General features: G+C 45.7%; 1 protein-coding gene across 1 annotated transcript in view; it reads right to left on the bottom strand.

Moving 5' to 3' along the window:
- Window positions 1-11,035, bottom strand: part of plcl5 (phospholipase C like 5) — a gene marked incomplete in the record, with an annotated part of 66,556 nt that extends 55,521 nt beyond the window's left edge. The window contains 1 exon segment of the mRNA XM_030342296.1: window positions 10,437-11,035. Within this exon segment, the coding sequence (XP_030198156.1) occupies window positions 10,437-10,748 (312 nt within the window).
- Between the last annotated feature and the right edge of the window lie 10,761 nt (window positions 11,036-21,796).

The raw sequence follows: 21,796 nt of genomic DNA, 5'->3' as shown, positions 1-21,796 counted from the left end.
ATTCTTGTATAATATAATAAATACTATTTGTTAAATATTTGTTAAAGGTATAAAAGGTATATTAATAATATGTAACATTTCCACATTCAAGTAACTTAAAAATGACTAGAACTATATTAAATATCTTGTATCTTGTTGTGGGATGTGTATTTAAAGTATCCAAAATGGTTCCAACACAGAGAAATCTGTTGTTTTCTTCAAGGTAACAGTGGGTTTAATGATTTTTCTGAGGACGACACTCATTACCCCTCCATCCCCTAACTTTCAGGGAAATACAAGAAATAATATTGCAATGATATTGCCATATCGATCTAGCTTACTAAAATGTCCTACTACTATAAAGTTATAACGTTACTGCAAAAGCCATACAGTTATTTTAAGTATGATTGCTTCAGACCACGGATAACAGCCTTGGGCTCCCCCATGATTGAATTTTCCACAAAAGGGGCCAAACAAAAAGTGAATTAAGGTATTAAAATATGCCTATCCAAAAGAAATATACACAACCTCGTCTGTGAAAATGACCTCTGTCTGAGTCTGATAGATGTTTCACCGGAAATGGTGGTTAAGACAACAACTCACACGATCCCACGCTATTTCACCGCGTCATCAAACTAAGTATTTTGGACCGAAAGATCCCTAGCGCAAGTAACGACTCATTATACCTCTAAGGCAAGTAACTTGGCGCTTTCAAAGCCGTCCTATTAAGCCGAGACGGATTCCATATTCTGTGATCAAAGACTGCAGCAGCGATGCCTTCTGTAATAGCCAAGAAATGTCAGATTTAGAAATATTGTCAATGATCACTCAAAGTTAACCAACCATTTCTTCATTTTTAACTCGGCATTTCAAACAACTGCCAGTACAGTCGGTTGAATATAAACAATGCCAGTGGCCTACATGGTGCTTTAATTCAGTGTAATGCTATTAATTAAAATAAGCTTCCAGTGTGTTCCACCGGCGCAATCACAACGCTGTGGCATACGTTTTAGGTGGAGTAAACTGCAGGCCTACATATCATCTCGTGAAACAGGAAATTGTTTGGATGGGTATTCCCGGGAATCTCTTTGCATTAAACCCTATTGTCCAGTGGCATCGGTGCACATTTGGTGCAAGACTGCATGCCCTTGACTGTGAACATCAACATTCACAACAAGTGTGCCTGTGATCACGCCTGAGGCACGGGAAGGGTAGGTATGGCCTGGGGGGGGGGGCAGGCAACCGACACAAGGAGGTTGCCTGCCCCCCCCCTCAGAGGTCAGAGCCCCCCCTCAGAGGTCAGAGCCAATGACTACGTGGATGGGCCAAACAGCCCGAGGTGCTTGCATTTCTGTGCGCAGGCGAGATTGGTTAGTCAGACGGCCGGATATAACCCAACGTCGACTCGGCCCGTGTTTGAAGCACGGAGAAAAAAAACATTGGCACATCGTATGACCACAAAATGTGTGACACGTTTTGAATATAAAAGCATGAAGCCGAGTCACACCGTGTTAGCTGAGTCAACTCGTCCGAAAAGGGCCCCCTGTTACAAGGCAATATGGAGCCAGACGGGTTGTTGTGCGAAACGCTGAAAAAAGAGGAGGGGGAGGACACAACGGCTCGGTCTCTTCATCGGTACACCCACCATCCCCTGTGCTTAAAGACCATGATGCGTTTCTTTTTTATTTTTCTTCCCCTCCCTCTCAACTTGGACCATCTGCGCCATGGCAAGAAGGAAAAAAAAGAAAAAAAGAACGAAAATAAATTTAAAAAAAAAGAAAACGCCACCATCTGTGAATATCCCTGTTGAAGCGGAGCAGTGCCAGTGCCGACCATGGAGTCATGGTGGTAAACAGACATGCAGCGCTGCAGACAGCAGGCCGCTCCATATGCAGTGGACCCTGCTCGGTGTATCCTCGAAACGTCCATGCAGCCTCCCCCCGCCCACTTCAGGCCCTCTCCTCTCTGGGAGCAGGTGGCAGCGGCGGTACCACTGGGCTGGAGCAGCGTGTGGGCCAGCACAGCGGTGGGGTGGCGTCCGTTTGGAAACAATTTGGTATTTATGTGTGATGAATTTATCAGTGGATTTTTGGTCACAAAGAATGTTCCATGATGGATTTAATGTTGAGTTGTAATGTCTCCATTTTATTTTCAGAGTAGCGCTCTCTCTCACACGCACGCACGTGTGTAGGTGTGTGCGTAAACGTGTGTGTGTTTGTATTTCACCCTTTACCTTCAATACTTTGCAGGTTATATTGCTAACTTTCTTTTCTGATTTATTTGCAGGCTGAAGGTTTTATGAAGCAACATTTGTGCCCGAGATTGATTCGGGCCTTTGTCTTGTAAACAACATGTTTACGAAGATGAACCTGTCTATCAGTTGTTCTATGGAGACATCCCCACTGCGGTCTATAAATAGGCTGAGACCTGTGGTGTAGAGGGATTTGGCAAAGTGCTAGGTTGGCGAGAGAGCAGGAGCAAGAAGGAATGGAGGTACAGAGAAGTACAAAGACAGAGACACAGACACACACACACACACACACACACACACACACACACACACACACACACACACACACACACACACACACACACACACGTCACACACACACAGCGAGAGACAGAGCAAGAGAGAAAGAAAGAGTAGGTCTGGGCAACATGGGAACATTAAGCATCGATATATGTGTAAGTTAAATGCATAGTAATATCATTAAGTTAAACCCTTCTCCATTCCTCTCTGCCATTTCAAACATCAGGTCATGGCTTATCAGACTTTGTCTTCATCATACAAACTAGTTTTTCAGTCTTTCCCTTTATCCTTATATCTTTACGCAGAACAAAAATGTAAGAGCGAGAGTGATACCGAGAACGAAAGCTCGAGAGAGAGAGAGAGAGAGAGAGAGAGAGAGAGAGAGAGAGAGAGAGAGAGAGAGAGAGAGAGAGAGAGAGAGAGAGAGAAGAGAGACAGAGAGAGCGATAGAGAGAGAGAGAGAGAGAGAGAGAGAGAGAGAGAGAGAGAGAGAGAGAGAGAGAGAGACCAAACCAGCATTGGCACCCACTAGCATCACAGAAGCAACAAAGCAGAAAAGCTACAGAAACCAGATGGCACAAAAAAAAGCCACTAGTTGGATGACACCATAGCCTTCCAAGCTCCTAACAGGGAGCCGTGCAAAATCACTGCTGGAGCTCTCAGTAAAAGCCCGGCTAACAACAGGCGTCCATCGGTGATTGCTTTGGTAACTCAGCCCTCTTATCAATTAACTTTCTTTCCAGCACTCAACCTCTACTCGGATATCCGCCACAACAGTCTAGGTTGTCGTTGTTTTTGGCATGAATGCCACTCTTCTGTGAAGAACAAAAAAAAACTCTTGGTCGCAAAGTGTCAATTGACACAAACAGTATCACACTCTTCACACAGACAGAGCGAGTGTGACATTAAGCAACATCTTTGTAAATCTATGATAATTGTAAACGACAACCAGCATGCCTCGTGTCCCTAAAAGGTGTGTGTGTGTGTGTGTGTGTGTGTGTGTGTGTGTGTGTGTGTGTGTGTGTGTGTGTGTGTGTGTGTGTGTGTGTGTGTGTGTGTGTGTGTGTGTGTGTGTGTGTGTGTTTTTGTGTGTGTGTGTCAGTATCTGTTTACGTGTTTGTGTGTGTGTGTGCCAGTATATGTGTTTGTGTGTGCTTCAGTATATGTGTGCGAGTGTGTGTGTGCGTGCGTGCGAAGTGTATCTCATGAACATGACGTGTATGGGCTAACCAAATGTATGAGCGGTAATTACAGCTGTGTATTACCAACCCAACAAAACATAGTGTTACTAGAATATAGTCAGAACACATCCAGAACACACACAGAATAAAACCAAGTAAATAAATGCAAAGTAAATAAATGCACTCATTTCAAAATACATCCAGAATATTGTGAATACATATAGAGTAAATTCAGATGACATTTAGACAACATTCCCTTTTCTTTAGACAATATCATTCATTATTAGGTACTCTTTTGCATATTTGTCTAAGCGTATAATAATGCTCCAGATTCAGAGTGCTATCCCAATTACCCCTCAATTAGGCTTATCTTCAGGATAAGCCTGCTAAATGTTCTGTTCAATCACAAATTCATCCCATCCCACACACACACACACACACACACACACACACACACACACACACACACACACACACACACACACACACACACACACACACACACACACACACACACACACACACACACACGCACACACACACACGCACACACACACTAGGTAAATACAGTGGAGGAAGCAGATTCATCTAGGTAAATACAGGGGGGGCAGCAGAGTACTGGTTGGACCTGTCCCCCCCCCATTCGCCACTGCTTTACATTGGAAGACATGGACCTTACTTTGTAAAGGATTGTACAACGATCATACTGGGGCTGCGTTGTAACTTGCTGATGCAGCACATTATCTGTGCAGTTTGTTCAATAAACTGGACATGTATATATGATTATATTAACCACGATATGGGCTTACACATTGGGGCATTCTGAGGAGGAGGAGAAGGAGGAGGTGGAGAGGGAGTGTGCTTTACAGGTGCCAAACTAAATGGAGCCACCGGCGTTATGACTCTGCAACCCGTGTCCGGTTAGTAAGTCACCGTTACCCTCTGACCTTCGGAAAACAACCAAACTGAATGATTCAAATAGTTCACCTCCTAAGCAGGACAAGACAAAAGCTGAACTTTCTTCTCTGCGGAGTCAAGGAAATCCTGCAGAACTGTCTACACAAGGATTGTCATGTTTTCATTGATTGACCCCTAGCAGCATGAATGACATGTCATACCTTTTAGACTCCTACCAGATCCTATCTCGCCTCAACCCTGCCCACAGCACCACTGACTTCTGCTGCTGTTTTACGCCCAGCACGAATCACAAAGATTAGGCATTGCTCCAAACACATCATGGCGGCCAATTGAATCACTTGTCCTCAATATTAAAAAATCTCCTTCATCTTGGGACCTTAATTTAATAAATGGCTAATTGGGGTTTCTTTCCACTTAGCTCAAGTTATTATGGCGTGAGCCATCATGAACTAAGCGACATAGAGGAAGTTCAGCCACTCCCTGTTCTTCTGATATATAAGAAAGATTGGTTCATGCGGACGTCCTCTATCCCTCTGACAGAAGCATGCACTGATGCAATTGTATTTGATAGAGTCTTTCTCGCGGTATTGCGCAAAAAAGGCAAGGATGTGCACAGGATGTGCATAGACATTACTTAGGCATGATCCTCTTTCATAGACCAAACCCCTTGGCATTCCAACTGGGCTTTGATGCTCCAATGTTTGATGTCCTTCCTGAGGTCTCCTCAGCCTCGATCTTGGTAGGAGTTTGGGGAAAGAGGTACAATGTGTTGACCTTTGCTATACAAGGTATGGCATTAGCATTTAGCCAAAATTTAAAAGCTGTTTTTGAAGTGCTTGATAAAATTGCTCAATGTCGACAACACACATCCTCAACGAGCACTCAGGGCACCCATGCGTGGATCGAGGGGTGAGGTATGGTTGCATTTACAGTGAGTTCATTAAGTAAAATTAAATTGTAGCTTAGCGGTGAAAAACAACAACAGATAAGCTCTGATGAACTGCAGGCTGCACGTAGCACATACAATTATAAAATGGGCAGGGCAGTGAGGTGCAAAGGTGTGCGTCAGTTCCAATCCCGCGGAGACGAGCTGGGGGGGACATGTAAACACCTTTATGTGTTTAGGATTGCACACTTGTGTCCAACCCCTGTCACTAGGGGAGGACGACGATCATCCGATTCCTGGAAGCAGGGGTTCCGCTTACATTAGGGGAAGAATGTGAAAGCAGTAGGAGGACACGCAAACAGGGGGGTGGGGGACTGTGGGGCTGGTGGCTGAGGGTAGTAGTAGAAGTAGGGTAGGGGATCAGGGAAGATCAATAAAGGGAAGGGATTTTTAGGTGCTTTATCTGATTGGGTTTTAAGGGGGAGAAAAAAAGGGAAAGAAAAGCCAAACAGCTGAGGACGGTGTAATGAGTCTGGAAGGAAACCAGCTCTGGGCCCGAGAGGTGGTGAGGACGAGAGGAGAGGAGGTGAGGAGGTGAGGAGGAGAGGAGGAGAGGAGGTGAGGAGGAGAGGAGGTGAGGAGGAGAGGACGAGAGGACGAGAGGACAAGAGGAAGTTTGGCTCAAAAAGCTGCATGGAAGAACATTATGCACCTATGCAATTCTTTGAAACGGTAAGAGGAGGTTGTATATTCCTTTTTAGAGGGCAGGTGTCAAAAGGTATCGTGGAGGACAAAAGCTTACAGAAATGTCTTGAATAACCTTTGAATGAGTCAAAAGAGTTTTTCATTCAAAAGGGCATCAGAAAAATGCTTTGAAATTATCCATTTGAGAAAATTGCCAAAATTCAGCCGAACAGCGTCAACTAATTGTAACACCTCAAATCGACAAGCGACAGCATTTTTCAAGTCCAATGAAATGTTTTTCTTCCTGTGCACAACCGGTGTATTTTCTGTACGAAACCCAAGCAGTTTCTATTTGATAGCCCTGGCAGAGCCTGAAAGGCTTTTGCTATGAAGCGCTGCTATCCCTACGCCCCCCCTCTACTGTGCTGTGTGCTGCACTATGTTTGCCATTCCTGCAACCACCAGCATTGCCACCACCACGCTCCTTAAATAAGCACCCAGTATGGCTTACAGGCCCCATTATCAACCAGGCAAGGCCTACTGCTGCCTGCTGCTTTTACTGCGATAAATGTAAGAGTCGCAGCATGATGCCGGATGCATAACGCACAACCGCAATCAACGTGATCATGAGCGTGTCAACAAAGCTACACAAGGGCCCTGATCCACACAAGAAGCAAGGTGTTTTTCCTTCAGCTTTCTTATCAGTCACTTATTCTTGGTTTTTAAAACTATTTTGTTTCAAGATTTTTTGTCAGATGCTAATTTTAACAAGAAAAATAGATGATTATTTAAGTGGACGCCGGTAGCTGAAAACATCAAAGCACTATCTCCATGTACCTAGAAAAATAAACTTCCTATTACTGATTAACTGGTTGATTTCTGAACTCCCACAACAAAGCACATTCACTAAACGTATATTCCTCTTAGTGTAGCTGGTAGATGATAAATTGGGTTGAGTATAGCCCAACAGAACTTTTTAGTGGTCGGAAGAAATCTCTTCAGGTAAAACATGGAACACAGTTGGATCGATTCAATTAAATTAATCGGCTGCCTCTTATGGAGGCTTCATAACATGTGTCGATTAATAAATAAGATAATAAGTAATTGAGTAAATGATGCAAAACAACATATTTGAAGCACAATGTTCATACCAGTCCTCCACATTTATGTTGTTGCTTGTTGCCCAACAAAACATATTGAACAGAGCATTTTCTTGCTCCCAGCAGATCTGTGAACACCAATGACCTTGAAAATGCATGAGTGTCGGGAGATCGAAAAACTGCAAGGAAACGTAGATCAAGAGGTGGGGGTAAAGGTCAGAGCCACAGGAAAAGGGGAAAACATATTGTTGTCCTCTGTGACGCTGATGCCGTCATCACCACATTCCCAGGGACACAATCCTGCCAGCTTCGTATAGCGTGATGTGCTGGCTCACAGTCGGTCTGCCCTCCTCCTCGCCCCTCAGCCAGGCTGGAGCCCACCCTGCAGCTGTCCACAGTCCATCCTTACATAATGAGACAACTCAGGCTCCATCACCACACACACACACACACGCACGCACACGCACACACACACACACGCACACACACACACACACACACACACACAGACACACACACACACACACTCCCCCTGCCCAGGAAATGACACAGGGTAGGTGGGGGGGACAGACACACACAAACCCCCTAGAGGCCACGGTAACGCAAGCAAATGCGATTTTGTGATTGCTTATTTGCCAACCCACGCTTGGAGACACAGCCTAGAGACACGCACACACCCGCTCGCTCGCACACAGAATTCCACACACGTACACACAATCACACACATGCAATCAGACACATGCAATCACACACACACAGACACATTACATCGCACACATATCGTATAATACACACCCTGCATCTCTAACCGTCTATGACAGACATTTGATGCTGACAGCAGAGAATTCTGAGGCATTACAGAGACCTTTAGAGGAGTGTGACATTTACGACGTCCATATAAACCAAACAGCAACAATGACAAGGAACGACTCAAATATTAAACTTTTCATTGTCGTGACTACGGTATAAACATCGACACTCTCAGTTCCGCCCGTAGTGCATTATGCAGGAGCCAAGGATGTTTTGAAAACAGAGAGCCTCAATGCCTTGCCACCTACAATCAGTCGATCAGTCAACACAAGAGAAATGCCTTCATGAATAAGAACATCACAAGGCGTGAGTCTAATCCACCAGTCTAATGTTTGAAGAGTTAGGGGGATATACAAAATAATCCTGGATGTTCTCAGTTACGCATTTATTAGTGAAAGATACAGGGGACTTATTCTGAGGAGCTATGCCTCCGCGGGGGCAACAATTCCCATCGCTGCTGATGAATAAGCAACGACACTTGAGAAAGCAATGACACAGATATTGTCATTGTATTTTCATTTATCCCTTGATTTTTCAATACTGATAATTATTTATCCAAGAATTTTAGCAAAGCTCAAGCAAAGAACAGACTGTGGCTCGGGACAATAACTTAATATTCAAACTAATAATATTACATTAATGATACTTTTTTTAGGAAGTTACTTGACTTAACTATAGTAACCACTAGTAATGGTTATAAAATGGTTGTTATAACCAGGGTCCTAAATTACACAGCAATGATAATATATATATATGTATATACAATATATCTTCATTCAAATAAAAGTGGATTATGCTGTTAGTTAATTCAACATCATGCAACAATGAGCATTCACATTGCATCAGATGTCTAAAAGAATATCAAGTAACCGAAACCCTAATCTGTCAAATACAGCTGTCGACAATCCTTCCTGCATATTATACGGCCCATTTCTGCCTACATCAAACATTGCTTTTTTCCAGTTATCCAAAATTGGAAAAACTAAAAATAACTATTTTCATATACATCTCAAGATCCTTTCAATGTACCCTATGTGCCAATATTTATCGGTGGATGTCTTCTAGGAAGAACGACTTTGTACTATGACCTTGGCTACATAAGGCAGAAGGGAAAAGAGAAGCTAGGGGGAAATACGATTAAGATGGCAGTGTAGTCTCATGGCAACAATGGGATATACCAACGGGAGGTCTTCAGTTTGAAGACATAAACTAAGATCTGAAACACGGCGGCGAGATGTGAGGAACAGTCCTTCGAAGACCTCTGTGGCGTTTGGAGCTCAGAGGTCTCAGGTTACCTGGAGGTGTTGTGCAATGAGAAGAGGACTGCATTAGAAGATTTTGCTATCATAATATCAATAACTCATCACACAGGCAGCAATTGCTGCCTTTCTTGAGATTTCCTTCAGAGGGTTACCGTCAAACGCAGTGTGGGCGTTGGGCTATGTGTGGGTGCTGTCTACCTGAGAGAGAGAGAGAGAGAGAGAGAGAGAGAGAGAGAGAGAGAGAGAGAGAGAGAGAGAGAGAGAGAGAGAGAGAGAGAGAGAGAGAGAGAGAGAGAGAGAGAGAGAGAGAGAGAGAGAGAGAGAGAGAGAGAGAGAGAGAGAGAGAGACCACATCTATAGGGGATTCAGCAATGGGGTAACAGAATGAATTAGACAGGGTTTTGTTTCAGTTGCTAAGCAGGCACGCTAAGATATGATAGAATGTCATTCTCTCACTGTGCCACACATACTGAACAATAGACAAGTACGACTTCATTGTGCTGTTGTTAAAATTGTAGTTGTATCTTTCATATGTTAATCTCTTCATTCATCTATAAGTCTAGTCTACATATTTTCGACACGCTAAAGCACCAGTCGGATATCAAGGGGGGAGACTCTTTGCTGTCACTTGTTTACATTGTGTAATGAAGGGAGCTGCAAGAGAAGATAGCTGCAAACAAAATGCATTGGCTTATCCCAATACACCATACAGTAGAGATACTCATGTATTATTGAGGGTCAGTGGACTGACTGCTGCTGAATGCAATAATGATAATTATCTCCCTTTAAGACTTGGAAACAGTTATCTTGTTCCACCTGCAAAACCTACGGGCCGGCGATGTTGGGGTATGCATTCGTCTTGGAGCATGCTGGGACAGCACTGAGCCCTTTATTTGGGAGGACAACATACCTTCCTCAGAACTTATGAATGGGGCAATCATTGGACTTCACGTGTACACTCAATAGTAGCCCAATTGGACAGGGACTCTGGGGCGTTTAATTATTCTCTGTAAATAAGTCTTACTAACTATATCATGGGCTTCTTGGAAGATAATTGCAAATAGTCATCTCGACAAATCAACGAACCTTCATGATGCCGCAAGGTGTGTTTGCAGCTCCGTGACTTCGCTCGGCTGAATTATCGCGGCTTCTACCTCCAAGTCTTGGACTGCAGTGCTCTCTGTATCGCCCGTTGGTATAAACTACTTCCGATCCTCCGTAGAACGGGTGCCCTGCTGCTGGCGAAACGTCCAAATACGCCCGGGATCCAGTGAGTGGTAACAGGGTGTCATCGCTGTTAAATCCCGCTATGTTGGTCGCACTCTGTGCCACTTGGGCGCCCATGGCAGGGTCCATAAAATGTCCCGAACCCGCATCAGAAGCACGTACCCCTTCCATGATCCACCGGTCGGTTACAGCAGTAGCAGCAGCGAAGCCTTCACACCACAACCACAATCCATTGTCTCAAAGCAGAGAACCCGTTTTTTTTGGAGTCTGCGGACATCTGAAATGTTCCCAAGAGTAGGGTCACCATCCATACATCGCCGGAGAGTGCATGTCAAAACAGGAAGGTTATGAAAAGAGGGCAACAGGATTTGAAGTGCGCTGTCGATCAACTCTTTCTCTGACCGCTCGACTGAGAAATGAACAGATGGTACCCCCCCCCCCCCCCCCCCCCCCCCACACACACACACACACACACACACACACACACACACACACACACACACACACACACACACACACACACACACACACACACACACACACCACCCCCCGATCTAAACTGCCGTGATTAGCTTTCTGCTGGCGTCCACATTGGCGTCGAAACGTTCTCACAATAATATTAGGAGTGTCAAGGTCCACCCTGTTTACAGCGGGTATAGTTTTCAATTTCGTCTGCCTGTCACCAATGTTTCGCGGTATTTTCTTCCTCAACGCTCCTCTCTTCTGTTGTCTGTCTAGCGCCTGTGTGTGTGCGTGTGCGTGTGCGTGTGCGTGTGTGTGTGTGTGTGTGTGCGTGTGCGTGTGCGTGTGCGTGTGTGTGTGCGTGTGTGTGTGTGTGTGTGTGAGAGAGTGTTGCCTCGTCCTGTACTTTTCAGCGCTTGCAAATGGGAACGCTCCCCACGTGCATCCGCGGGACAATTCAATAGCGTGCGCGCGCCGTCGCCACCGCACACCCACGGTACGGGCGCACTGAACAACTCACTCACGCGCACCAAGACCGGGAAACTCACTCTTCGATTAGTTAAACACACGCTGCTCGAGCTTGATTCAATTGAAGGACAAACCAATTAATAAAATTAGACTTGATACTGCAATGCAGAATTGTTGCATTATTGGGCATGGAAAGGATATACTGGCCGTGCATAATTGAACATTTCATTTCCTTTCTTTTTTACAGAAGATCATTACATCGATTCATTTATTTCTGAATCAATCTCCAAACATCTTCAACCAAGCCTGTATCCTTATCAAGAGCATGACTGGAAATAAATAGTTGGAAAAGATATGTAGAAAATCCAAAATATTATGTTCTAATACCAGAAATGTGGACTCAGTCTCTGCATAAGAAAAATATTCCAATGAACATATTCAATTCTACTTTGTGTTTGTTCTCCATGTTATGATTAGTTTAAGAAGAATCTTCTTTTCAGTCGGTTTCAGACAGTCATATTTTACTTCATTATGCGATTGTGTTCTATTCTAATATTGTATGTAGGCCAGCTATATTAAGGCCCCTACTCTGTTCAACGCTAAGTTTGGTGAAAATGTTGGGGAAGGAACCGCAAAGTCCACTACTTTTCTGTCTTAGATTAGTTTAAATTTCCCATGAGGAAATTGGGTTAGCTGAAATGGACCTCCTGCGGGAAAGAGGCACCTAATAATAACAACCATGGTTAATATAACAAGACACAAGGTACAATAACCATATAGAACAAAATAGTATAGTTTATGCAACCAGAAAAATAATAGGACACACTCAACAGAACAAAAATAAACAATATAAAGGATATGTTGTTTATATGCTCAGGTACAAGTGAAATGTAGATTGAAAAGAAGGAGAATCTCTCTCTTTTCTGTAAACAACAAACACTTTGTCACCATGGAAACTGGGCTTGACCTACCAAAATACGGTTGCATTTAATTTATATACACTAGGGCCTAATTATAGAATTTTATTTTACCTCTTCCCTGCTCCCACTGGATTGCGTTTACAACGTGCAATACTCATAATATTTGATGAACGATTGCTGTAAAAATCACAGAATGTCTGAATCAAATTAGAAACCAATTTGGAGGGAGGGTAGTCAGGTGGGGAGACCATTAGCACCTCCCTAAATTGCCACATGAAGGCCCAACCAATTACAGCCCCAATTCTGTTTGCTGACAGTTAACTGTTCGCTGAATGCTGCAGGTTTTTAGCTGGAGGCTTGAGATTGGATACCATAGGCTGGATAGGTTGCTAGTTGGATGCAGGCTGTTATTTTCGAGATGTAGGCCTATCGTACAACCGCACGAGTTGCTCTTGTCTTGCTCTTGTGTAATTTCCTGGCTTGTAGAACTTATAGCGTTCCCGTTTGTCTTTGAGGGCATCGCTACAAGATGAGTCAGGGAAGAACAGTCATTGTGTCATTGGTATTGTTAGCTACATTAGCCTCTTTGGCAAACCAGCTCGAAAACAAGCAACACAACTTCATATTGTATTGCACTCCCAGCAAGACCGTGCAATGCATAAATTGGTGACCGGATTAAAGCAGCAATTTAATCAAGTGTGTAAGACTTTATTTTTTATTAATTTCAATTAAAAATTTACATTTAAACGACCAACTTGGTACAAATACAAATACATCTCTTTACGGGCACAGGCATCTTTGTTGGTCGAGTTGTATAGGCCTTCAGTCCTTTGGTCCCAGGTTGCGATGTTAAAACGAGCTGGCTTGCAGGGCAATACTTTCTATCAGGACACGATTTGAATAATAACTCAAGTGTGATGTGAATGCATATCTATCTATGTCATTGGGTTATATTTTGATAGTGTGCAGATAGTTTATGGTAAAAGAGAGGATGAGGAAGGTTGAGGAGGTGCCATGCTGGTCTGATGTGGATACAGAGAGTCGGGGTAACCTTGGCTCGAGCACACGAACCAGAGGGGGGTTGTCTTGTTTGAATGTGAAACATGGGGGAACTGTGTGACAATGCATGCACGCGCACACACACACACACACACACACACACACACACACACACACACACACACACACACACACACACACACACACACACACACACACACACACACACACACACACACACACACACACACACACATCTATTTGGACCTGTGGTGACTCCAGAATAACCAAAAGTAAAAGTGGATTTTCTTCTGTTTTATTGACTTTGAGTTACACAACTAAAGTGACAGCATCAACTGCCGTATAGAGATGTCAATACGGATGTCAAAATGATTACTGTGTGTTCAACACAACGTGTCAATGTGTGGATGTCCTAGTCACAAACACAACTGAGTGAGTGTGTTTGCATTTGGGCACATGTGTTTTCTTTGTTTTATGCTGTTCATCGGATGGCTAAATAAATAGTAAATTTTTCCTTGTTCCTTGTTTCTTTTACAAAAGTGAAGCTGTTCGCCTCTATGATCCCAATGTGTGTTTTAAATATGGTACGGTGAGATTTCACTTTCGCTGAATGACAAATATGCAAGCATTCTTCATAGTGCATCCAAGATTTTCCACACATTAGTCACAGGCTCACATCACTCAAAAGGAAGAAAAACTATTTCATAATTTGGCGAGGCAATTGCTTGGAAATCCCCAATTGTTTTGTGTTTGGGGACAAAAAGAAAGATCCTCTTCTCTTTTTCTACTTCATGATTTTATGATGGAACATTTCAGAACTCATAAGACTCATTCAAAAACAACAAAGATACTGTGTGTGTAGTAATCTATTTTTAGGAATACAATATCACTGAGGGATGAAATCTATGGCACAGGAACGGTTTCAGTCAGCAGTAAAAGGTAAGCCAGGTGACCTTCCGAAATAATCGTACATTTGTCCAATGGTTTGCATAACATTGTTATATAAGCCTAAAAGGTGTAGTGTAAAGAATTAAATGAAACCTATTGGTAAGTGTGTTTAATTAATATATCTGAATCCATGTGTTACCTTCTAATGAGCCCTTTTAACTACACAGGCAGCATGTCCTCTTCCACGGGACACACTGTGTTCCACAGCCATTTTTCTACAGTAGCCCAGAAGGGACAAACGGCTCAAGAAAGACCCTGTTTGTATTTCAATCTACTTTCAATTAAAGTCTAAATGAAACACGATGAGAATTGTTTTATCCCCATGGCCCCACTTTTGCTACTTTTTAAGTATTGTCGTTGTGTAGGACTAGGAGCGTTAGCATAAGTGATGTTCTATATGAAATGTGCGGACACCAAAGTCAACTGTGGGCAGATGGAGCTCCACAAATCAACACACCGTTGCATTATCAATAGGCTTTTGCAAAGCCTAACTATCTCTCGGAAGCAACAACATCAAAATCAACCTCCGGCCAGAAGAAGCTCCACAAATCCACACACATGTGGATGGCATTGTATGTGTGTCCGAGAAGCTAACCCTCTCTAATGCGTCCATCAACATCAACTGCTGGCTAGACAGAGCTCCACTCATCCATTCCACACACACACACCGAAGCGTTATACTTTAAGTGACTGAGAAGATCAAATCATAATATAACACCCTTTTTAATCCAAATGTAAAATAGTGAGTTAATGGCAGTTCATGGATGAGGGTGATTATGAAAACAGGGAGTGCATTATTTAATACATCAATGTTTTAGAGATATTTTAGGTTATTTCCCTGTTCAATAACTAAAAGTAGGCAATCACTCTAAAGCAGGAAGATGGTATCCAAAACAAAACTGTTGCTATACAACTGCACAGTCATGTTATGAAAAGCAACCTATATTCACTTACCAAACCGAAAGAAAACTTTGGCTTGCAGCGCAGAGTGCTATCTAGATGAATAATTAATACATATAACATAAAGTAATAATTATAGGAGTATGAATGTAGTTTACCACTATGGATGCCATAAGAGGACTGTGTGTTGAGAAATGTAAACAGGCTGTTACCGCCGCCATGTTGTACAACATGTACAATGACGACGGTGAAATGAAGATACCTGATTGTGATTGCCATCAAAAGTGGACCTCGGTGCCATTGGAATGAATGGTGTCCTTTCGCAAAACTGAAAACGCTGCGTAAAAAATAGCAGCTAAACAACCACGTTCAATGTATACGACATTTATCTATAAGTTACGACCTATCGTTTTACATTTACAAATGAAATCACTGAATACAGTTCAGAAATCGAACGATAAATCTTGAGAGATGTAATTAGAAAAGCCAGGAGCTGAAAATGGGTGATTCGCTGTGGTGGACTGTGAACGCTGGTTTAGGAAATGCAAAACGAAGGTTTCACTTTGACTGAAGCTTCTGCTAAATGACGACACAGGAGCCAGGGTTTACTCATTCTTTCCGTTTGGTGTGGATATGGCTATAGAGCGCAACAGTGACCGCCCCCTTTTTGAACAGCTTTTGTTGGGAAAGTTAATTTTCCATTCATTTTCTCCATCGACTTTTCGTAAAGTAGTTAGATAAAGCCTGGAACAAAGCCAATCATCCGTTATGCTAGTCGTAAAAGAATTAATTCTGGGCAAAAAATTATTTGAAAAAAAAAGAAAAGGCGAAGGTACGTAAGACTGTGTGCATAATTTTTTGTGAACGAGTGAAGGAACTATCCTCATCCTCATCCTCATCCTCATCCGCTTATCCGGGGTCGGGTCGCGGGGGGAGCAGCTCAAGCAGGGGGCCCCAGACTTCCCTTTCCCGGGCCACATTGACCAACTCTGACGGGGGGATCCCTAGGCGTTCCCAGGCCAGTGTTGAGATATAATCTCTCAACCTAGTCCTGGGTCTTCCCCGAGGTCTCCTCCCCACTGGACGTGCCTGAAACACCTCCCAAGGAAGGCGCCCAGTGGGCATCCTTACCAGATGCCCGAACCACCTCAGCTGACTCCTTTCTAAGTAAAGGAGCAGCGGCTCTAATCCGAGTTCCTCACGGATGGCTGAGCTTCTCACCCTATCCCTAAGGGAGACGCCAGCCACCCTTCTGAGAAAACTCATCTCGGCCGCTTGTACCCGCGATCTCGTCCTATTGGTCATCACCCAGCACTCATGACCATAGGTGAGGATAGGAACGAAGATCGACCGGTAGATCGAGAGCTTTGCCTTGCGGCTCAGCTCTCTTTTCGTTACAACGGTGCGGTAAAGCGAACGCAATACCGCCCCCGCTGCTCCGATTCTCCGGCCAATCTCACGCTCCATAGTACCCTCACTCGCGAACAAGACCCCGAGGTACTTGAACTCCTTCACTTGGGCTAAGGACTCATTTCCTACCCAGAGTAAGCAATCCACCGGTTTCCTGCTAAGAGTCATGGCCTCAGATTTAGCGGTGCTGATCCTCATCCCAGCCGCTTCACACTCGGCCGCCAGCCGATCCAGTGAGTGCTGAAGGTCACAGGCCGATGATCCAATGAGGACCACATCATCTGCAAAAAGCAGTGACGAGATCCTCAGACCACCGAACTGCAACCCCTCCCTACCACGACTACGCCTCGATATCCTGTCCATGTATATCACAAACAGGATTGGTGACAAGGCGCAGCCCTGGTGGAGACCAGCACCCACTGAGAACGAAACTGACTGGCTGCCGAGAACACGAACACAGCTCTCGCTTTGGGAGTACAAAGATTGGATGGCCCTGAGGATAGACCCCCTTACCCCATACTCCCGCAGCACCTCCCACAGTTTCTCCCGGGGGACCCGGTCATACGCCTTCTCCAGATCCACAAAACACATGTAGACCGGAGGGGCATACTCCCAGGCCCCCTCCAGGATCCTTGCGAGAGTGAAGAGCTGGTCCGTAGTTCCACGTCCGGGGCGAAAACCGCATTGTTCCTCTTCAATCTGAGGTTCGACGATCGGCCGAACCCTCCTTTCCAGCACCTTGGAGTAGACTTTACCAGGGAGGCTGAGAAGTGTGATACCCCGGTAATTGGCACACACTCTCTGGTCCCCCTTTTTGAACAGGGGAACCACCACCCCGGTTTGCCACTCCTTTGGCACTGTACCCGACTCCCACGCGATGTTGAATAGGCGTGTCAACCATGACAGCCCCTCAACACCCAGAGCCTTTAGCATTTCTGTCTGGATCTCATCAATCCCTGGGGCTTTGCCACTGCGGAGATGTTTGACTACCTCAGTGACCTCCACCAGGGAAATTGACGACGAAACACCATCAACCTCGAGCTCTGCCTCCAACATAGAGGGCGTGTTATTCGGATTCAGGAGTTCCTCAAAGTGTTCCTTCCAACGTCCGACGACCTCCTCAGTTGAAGTCAACAGAGTCCCATCCTTACTGTACACAGCTTGGATGGTTCCCCGTTTCCCCCTCCTGAGGTGCCGGATAGTCTTCCAGAAACACTTTGGGGCCGACCGAAAGTCCTTCTCCATGGCCTCTCCGAACTTCTCCCACACCCGCTGCTTAGCCTCCGACACGGCAGCCGCTGCAGCCCTTCGAGCCTGTCGGTACCTTGCAACCGAGTCAGGAGTCCTCCAGGATATCATATCCCGGAAGGCCTCCTTCTTCAGTCGGACGGATTCCCTGACCACCGGTGTCCACCACGGTGTCCGAGGGTTACCGCCCCTTGAGGAGCCTAAGACCCTGAGGCCACAGCTAGTCACCGCAGCTTCAGCAATGGAGGCTTTGAACACCGCCCACTCTGGCTCAATGCCCCCAACCTCCACAGGAATGCCAGAAAAGCTCCGCCGGAGGTGTGAGTTGAAGATACCTAGGACGGGGGCCTCCTCCAGACATTCCCAGTTCACCCGCACTACTCGTTTGGGCTTACCAGGTCTATCCGGAAATTTCCCCCATTCACTGATCCAACTCACAACCAGATGGTGGTCGGTTGACAGTTCCGCCCCTCTCTTTACCCGAGTGTCCAAAACATGCCGCCTCAGATCAGATGACACGATCACGAAATCGATCATCGATTTTCGGCCTAGGGTATTCTGGTACCAGGTACACTTATGAGCACCCTTATGTTCGAACATGGTGTTTGTTATGGATAATCCATGACTAGCACAGAAGTCCAATAACAAACGACCGCTCGGGTTTAGATCAGGGAGGCCGTTCCTCCCCACCACGCCTCTCCAGGTGTCTCCATCGTTGCCCACGTGGGCGTTGAAGTCTCCCAGCAGAACTACGGAGTCCCCTACTGGAGCCCCATACAGGACTCCATTCAGGGTCTCCAAGAAGGCCGAGTACTCTGAGCTGCTGTTTGATGCATACGCACAAACAACAGTCAGAGTTTTCCCCCCTACAACCCTTAGGCGCAGGGAGGCGACCCTCTCGTCTACCGGGGTAAACTCCAACACCGCGGCGCTCAGCCGGGGATTTATGAGTATCCCCACTACCGCCCGGCGCCTCACGCCCTCGGCAACTCCGGAGAAGAATAGAGTCCAACCCTTATCCAGGAGTACGGTACCAGAGCTGAGACTGTGCGTGGAGGTAAGCCCCACCAGATCTAACTGATAGCGCTCCACCTCCCTCACAAGCTCCGGTTCCTTTCCCCACAGCGAGGTGACGTTCCACGTCCCCAGAGCCAGCTTCTGCCGCCCGGGTCTGGTCCGTCGAGACCCCTGACCTTCGCTGCCACCCATGTGGCTGCGCACCCGACCCCAACGGGTCTTCCCACAGGTGGTGGGCCCATGGGATGAAGAGAGGGGGGGTGCCACGTAGTTTGTTCGGGCTGTGCCCGACCGGGCTCCGTGGCAAACCCGGCCACCAGGCGCTCGCCATCGAGCCCTCCGTCTGGGCCTGGCTCCAGACGGGGGCCCCGGGCTTCCTCCGGGCCGGGTCACATCTCCTCTTTTTACGTTATTCATTGGAGTTCTTTGAACCATTCTTAGTCTGGCCCCTCACCTGAGACCACTCTGCCATGAGAGACCCTACCAGGAGCACAAGGCTCCAGACAACACAGCTCTCAGGTTCACAGGGACACGCAAACCTCTCCACCACGATAAGGTGACGGTTCCAGGAGAGGAACTACTCATCCCATAAACCAACGCATACTTTTTCGGAATATTTACAACCCAATAGTTAAGCTTGTTCCTTGCATCTAATAATCTCATAGCTCGTCATAACATGTCATCGATGACTTTCTCGGTTGTGGATAAACGTTTCCATGGTAACAGCGAGCTCCACCAATCAAAGACGCCATGCTACACTTAAGGATTATGGGTAGTGAAGATGTTTCAAACTACATGCGCGAATAAAACATGTTTTTCTAAAAACTAGAAGCTAACACTGCTCTAAACGGCTTGTACGTCATGACGTCACATTGCAATAACCACGGGACTCTCTAAATCGACGCCACTTTTTTTTTCATGTTCTACCGTTTTATTACGAACAAATAAAATCTTCATTTTCAACTACATTTAAAAGGAGCGCTTCTATACAGTTTCATCAGGTAAAAAATAATCCTGATAGATGATGTTTTATATAACATTGAAGCATCAACTCGTCAGTACCCAGATTTCAGCGCTTTGTGCAATCACGTGTCTCAGGAAGAACGACTGTCCCTTACTTGTGTGTCTCACGACTCCACAGCATGTTTAAATTAAAACATGCTGTCCGAGCGATGACGAGTTGTGTTGATGTGTCCCATTTCCCCACTATACTAAGCAAGGCCTTATACGTTTCTGATTGGCCGGCCCCGCAGAGCCCCGCCCCCGACACACAGACAAACATTTATACTGGCAGGATTCATTAGTGCCTCGATAACAACAGTGAAGCAGTGAGGCGTTTCAACGCTGACGCCTCCAAACGCGGTCACCACTGTCCATTTAGTATCGGCTCCCGTCCCGATAGAGACGTCGTGATTGGCTCCCAGAGGCGGCGGGAGGCGTGGCTGCGTGGCGGCGTGCAGCCGGTTTAACGCCTCATGCCCACTGCACCGTCAGTCAAAGAACTCAGAAGGCGTGGCTGACGGATTGGGGTGGTTTCCAGGGTCGTCAGAGCCCAAGTAGTGTCACAGTGCTTAAATTTGCATACGTGTTCTGATTGGATGACGGATCCGTCGCTGCCGAAAAAGTTGAACATTTTCAACTTTTTGACGGAGCCTTCAGCGCACGGATCCACAATGCATTGCGCGTCCGTCCCCATTCAAAGTCAATCGGGATCAGTCAACGGACGGAGGTAGTGGGCACGAGGCATAAGGTGTGGCTGACGGATGGGGGAGGTTTCCAGGGTCGTCAGAGCCCGAGTAGTGTCACAGTGCTTACATTTGCATACGTTATCTGATTGGATGACGGATCCGTCGCTGCCGAAAAAGTTGAAAATTGTTCAACTTTTTGACGGAGCCTTCAGCGCACGGATCCACAATGCAGTGGCGTAAAGGCGTAAAGGCCGATCCATACCTCCGGATCCGGACGAAATTCGTCCGTCGCCCCCAGAACTACTCTTCATACCTCCGTCTGGTTTCAGCGTTGTTATGGATGTTACGCAATAGATCCTCTAGAGGGCAGTGACTGTCGTTTCACAAATTAACGGCATCGACAATCGCAAACATAGCATCTGTAGAGATGATTTTGCTTTGCGTCATCCGAAATCGGCAAAAAAAAGTGCAAAGGAGTGTGCGGTGGCATGTGACACCCCTCACCAACCCGCAGATTATCTCCTCAAAATGTTGTTTTTAGTATAATCAGATATTATACTACTCTATCTATTTTCGCGAATAGTCTGACTTTTGACTCTATACTGCCGCCTCGATTTCCAGTGGTATTGCTCCGGTTCTCCCGGAGCACTCCGGATTCGTAAGCTCAGAGGCGACGGACCCATTTACGGACGAAACACCTCCGGGACCGGACGAAACGGTCCGTATCTGTATTTACCGTAGGGTGTGAATGGGCCTTAAGGCGGTCTCCCCTCTTTCTTCTTGTGGGATCAGTGTCAGTACTTCGCCCGGGCAGGGACTTTACGTCCTACGTCATTCGCTATGGATGTGCATGTGTGCACGTAGCCGTTTGTCTCAGGGATCTGTGCACGAACTCCCTTGCACTACAGGATTACGAGCGTCAGTGTCGTTCGCGATGGAGGGTGGGTGACATTCCTACAGTCTGTGATGATAGGCTATATTTCTACAAATGACTTACTATTACTAGCGATTAACATGACGAAACAACACAAACTAAGCTAACATTTGGCTATAGCCATACCAGATAACCCCATACCAGCTAACCCTAACTATTTCTATTAGGCATTTTGACACCAAACACGGAGCTAAGTATGCCAAA

Source organism: Gadus morhua, chromosome 2, assembly GCF_902167405.1.
Source record: "Gadus morhua chromosome 2, gadMor3.0, whole genome shotgun sequence".
Lineage (NCBI taxonomy): Eukaryota > Metazoa > Chordata > Actinopteri > Gadiformes > Gadidae > Gadus > Gadus morhua.
This window is presented reverse-complemented; position numbering and strand designations above follow the sequence as displayed.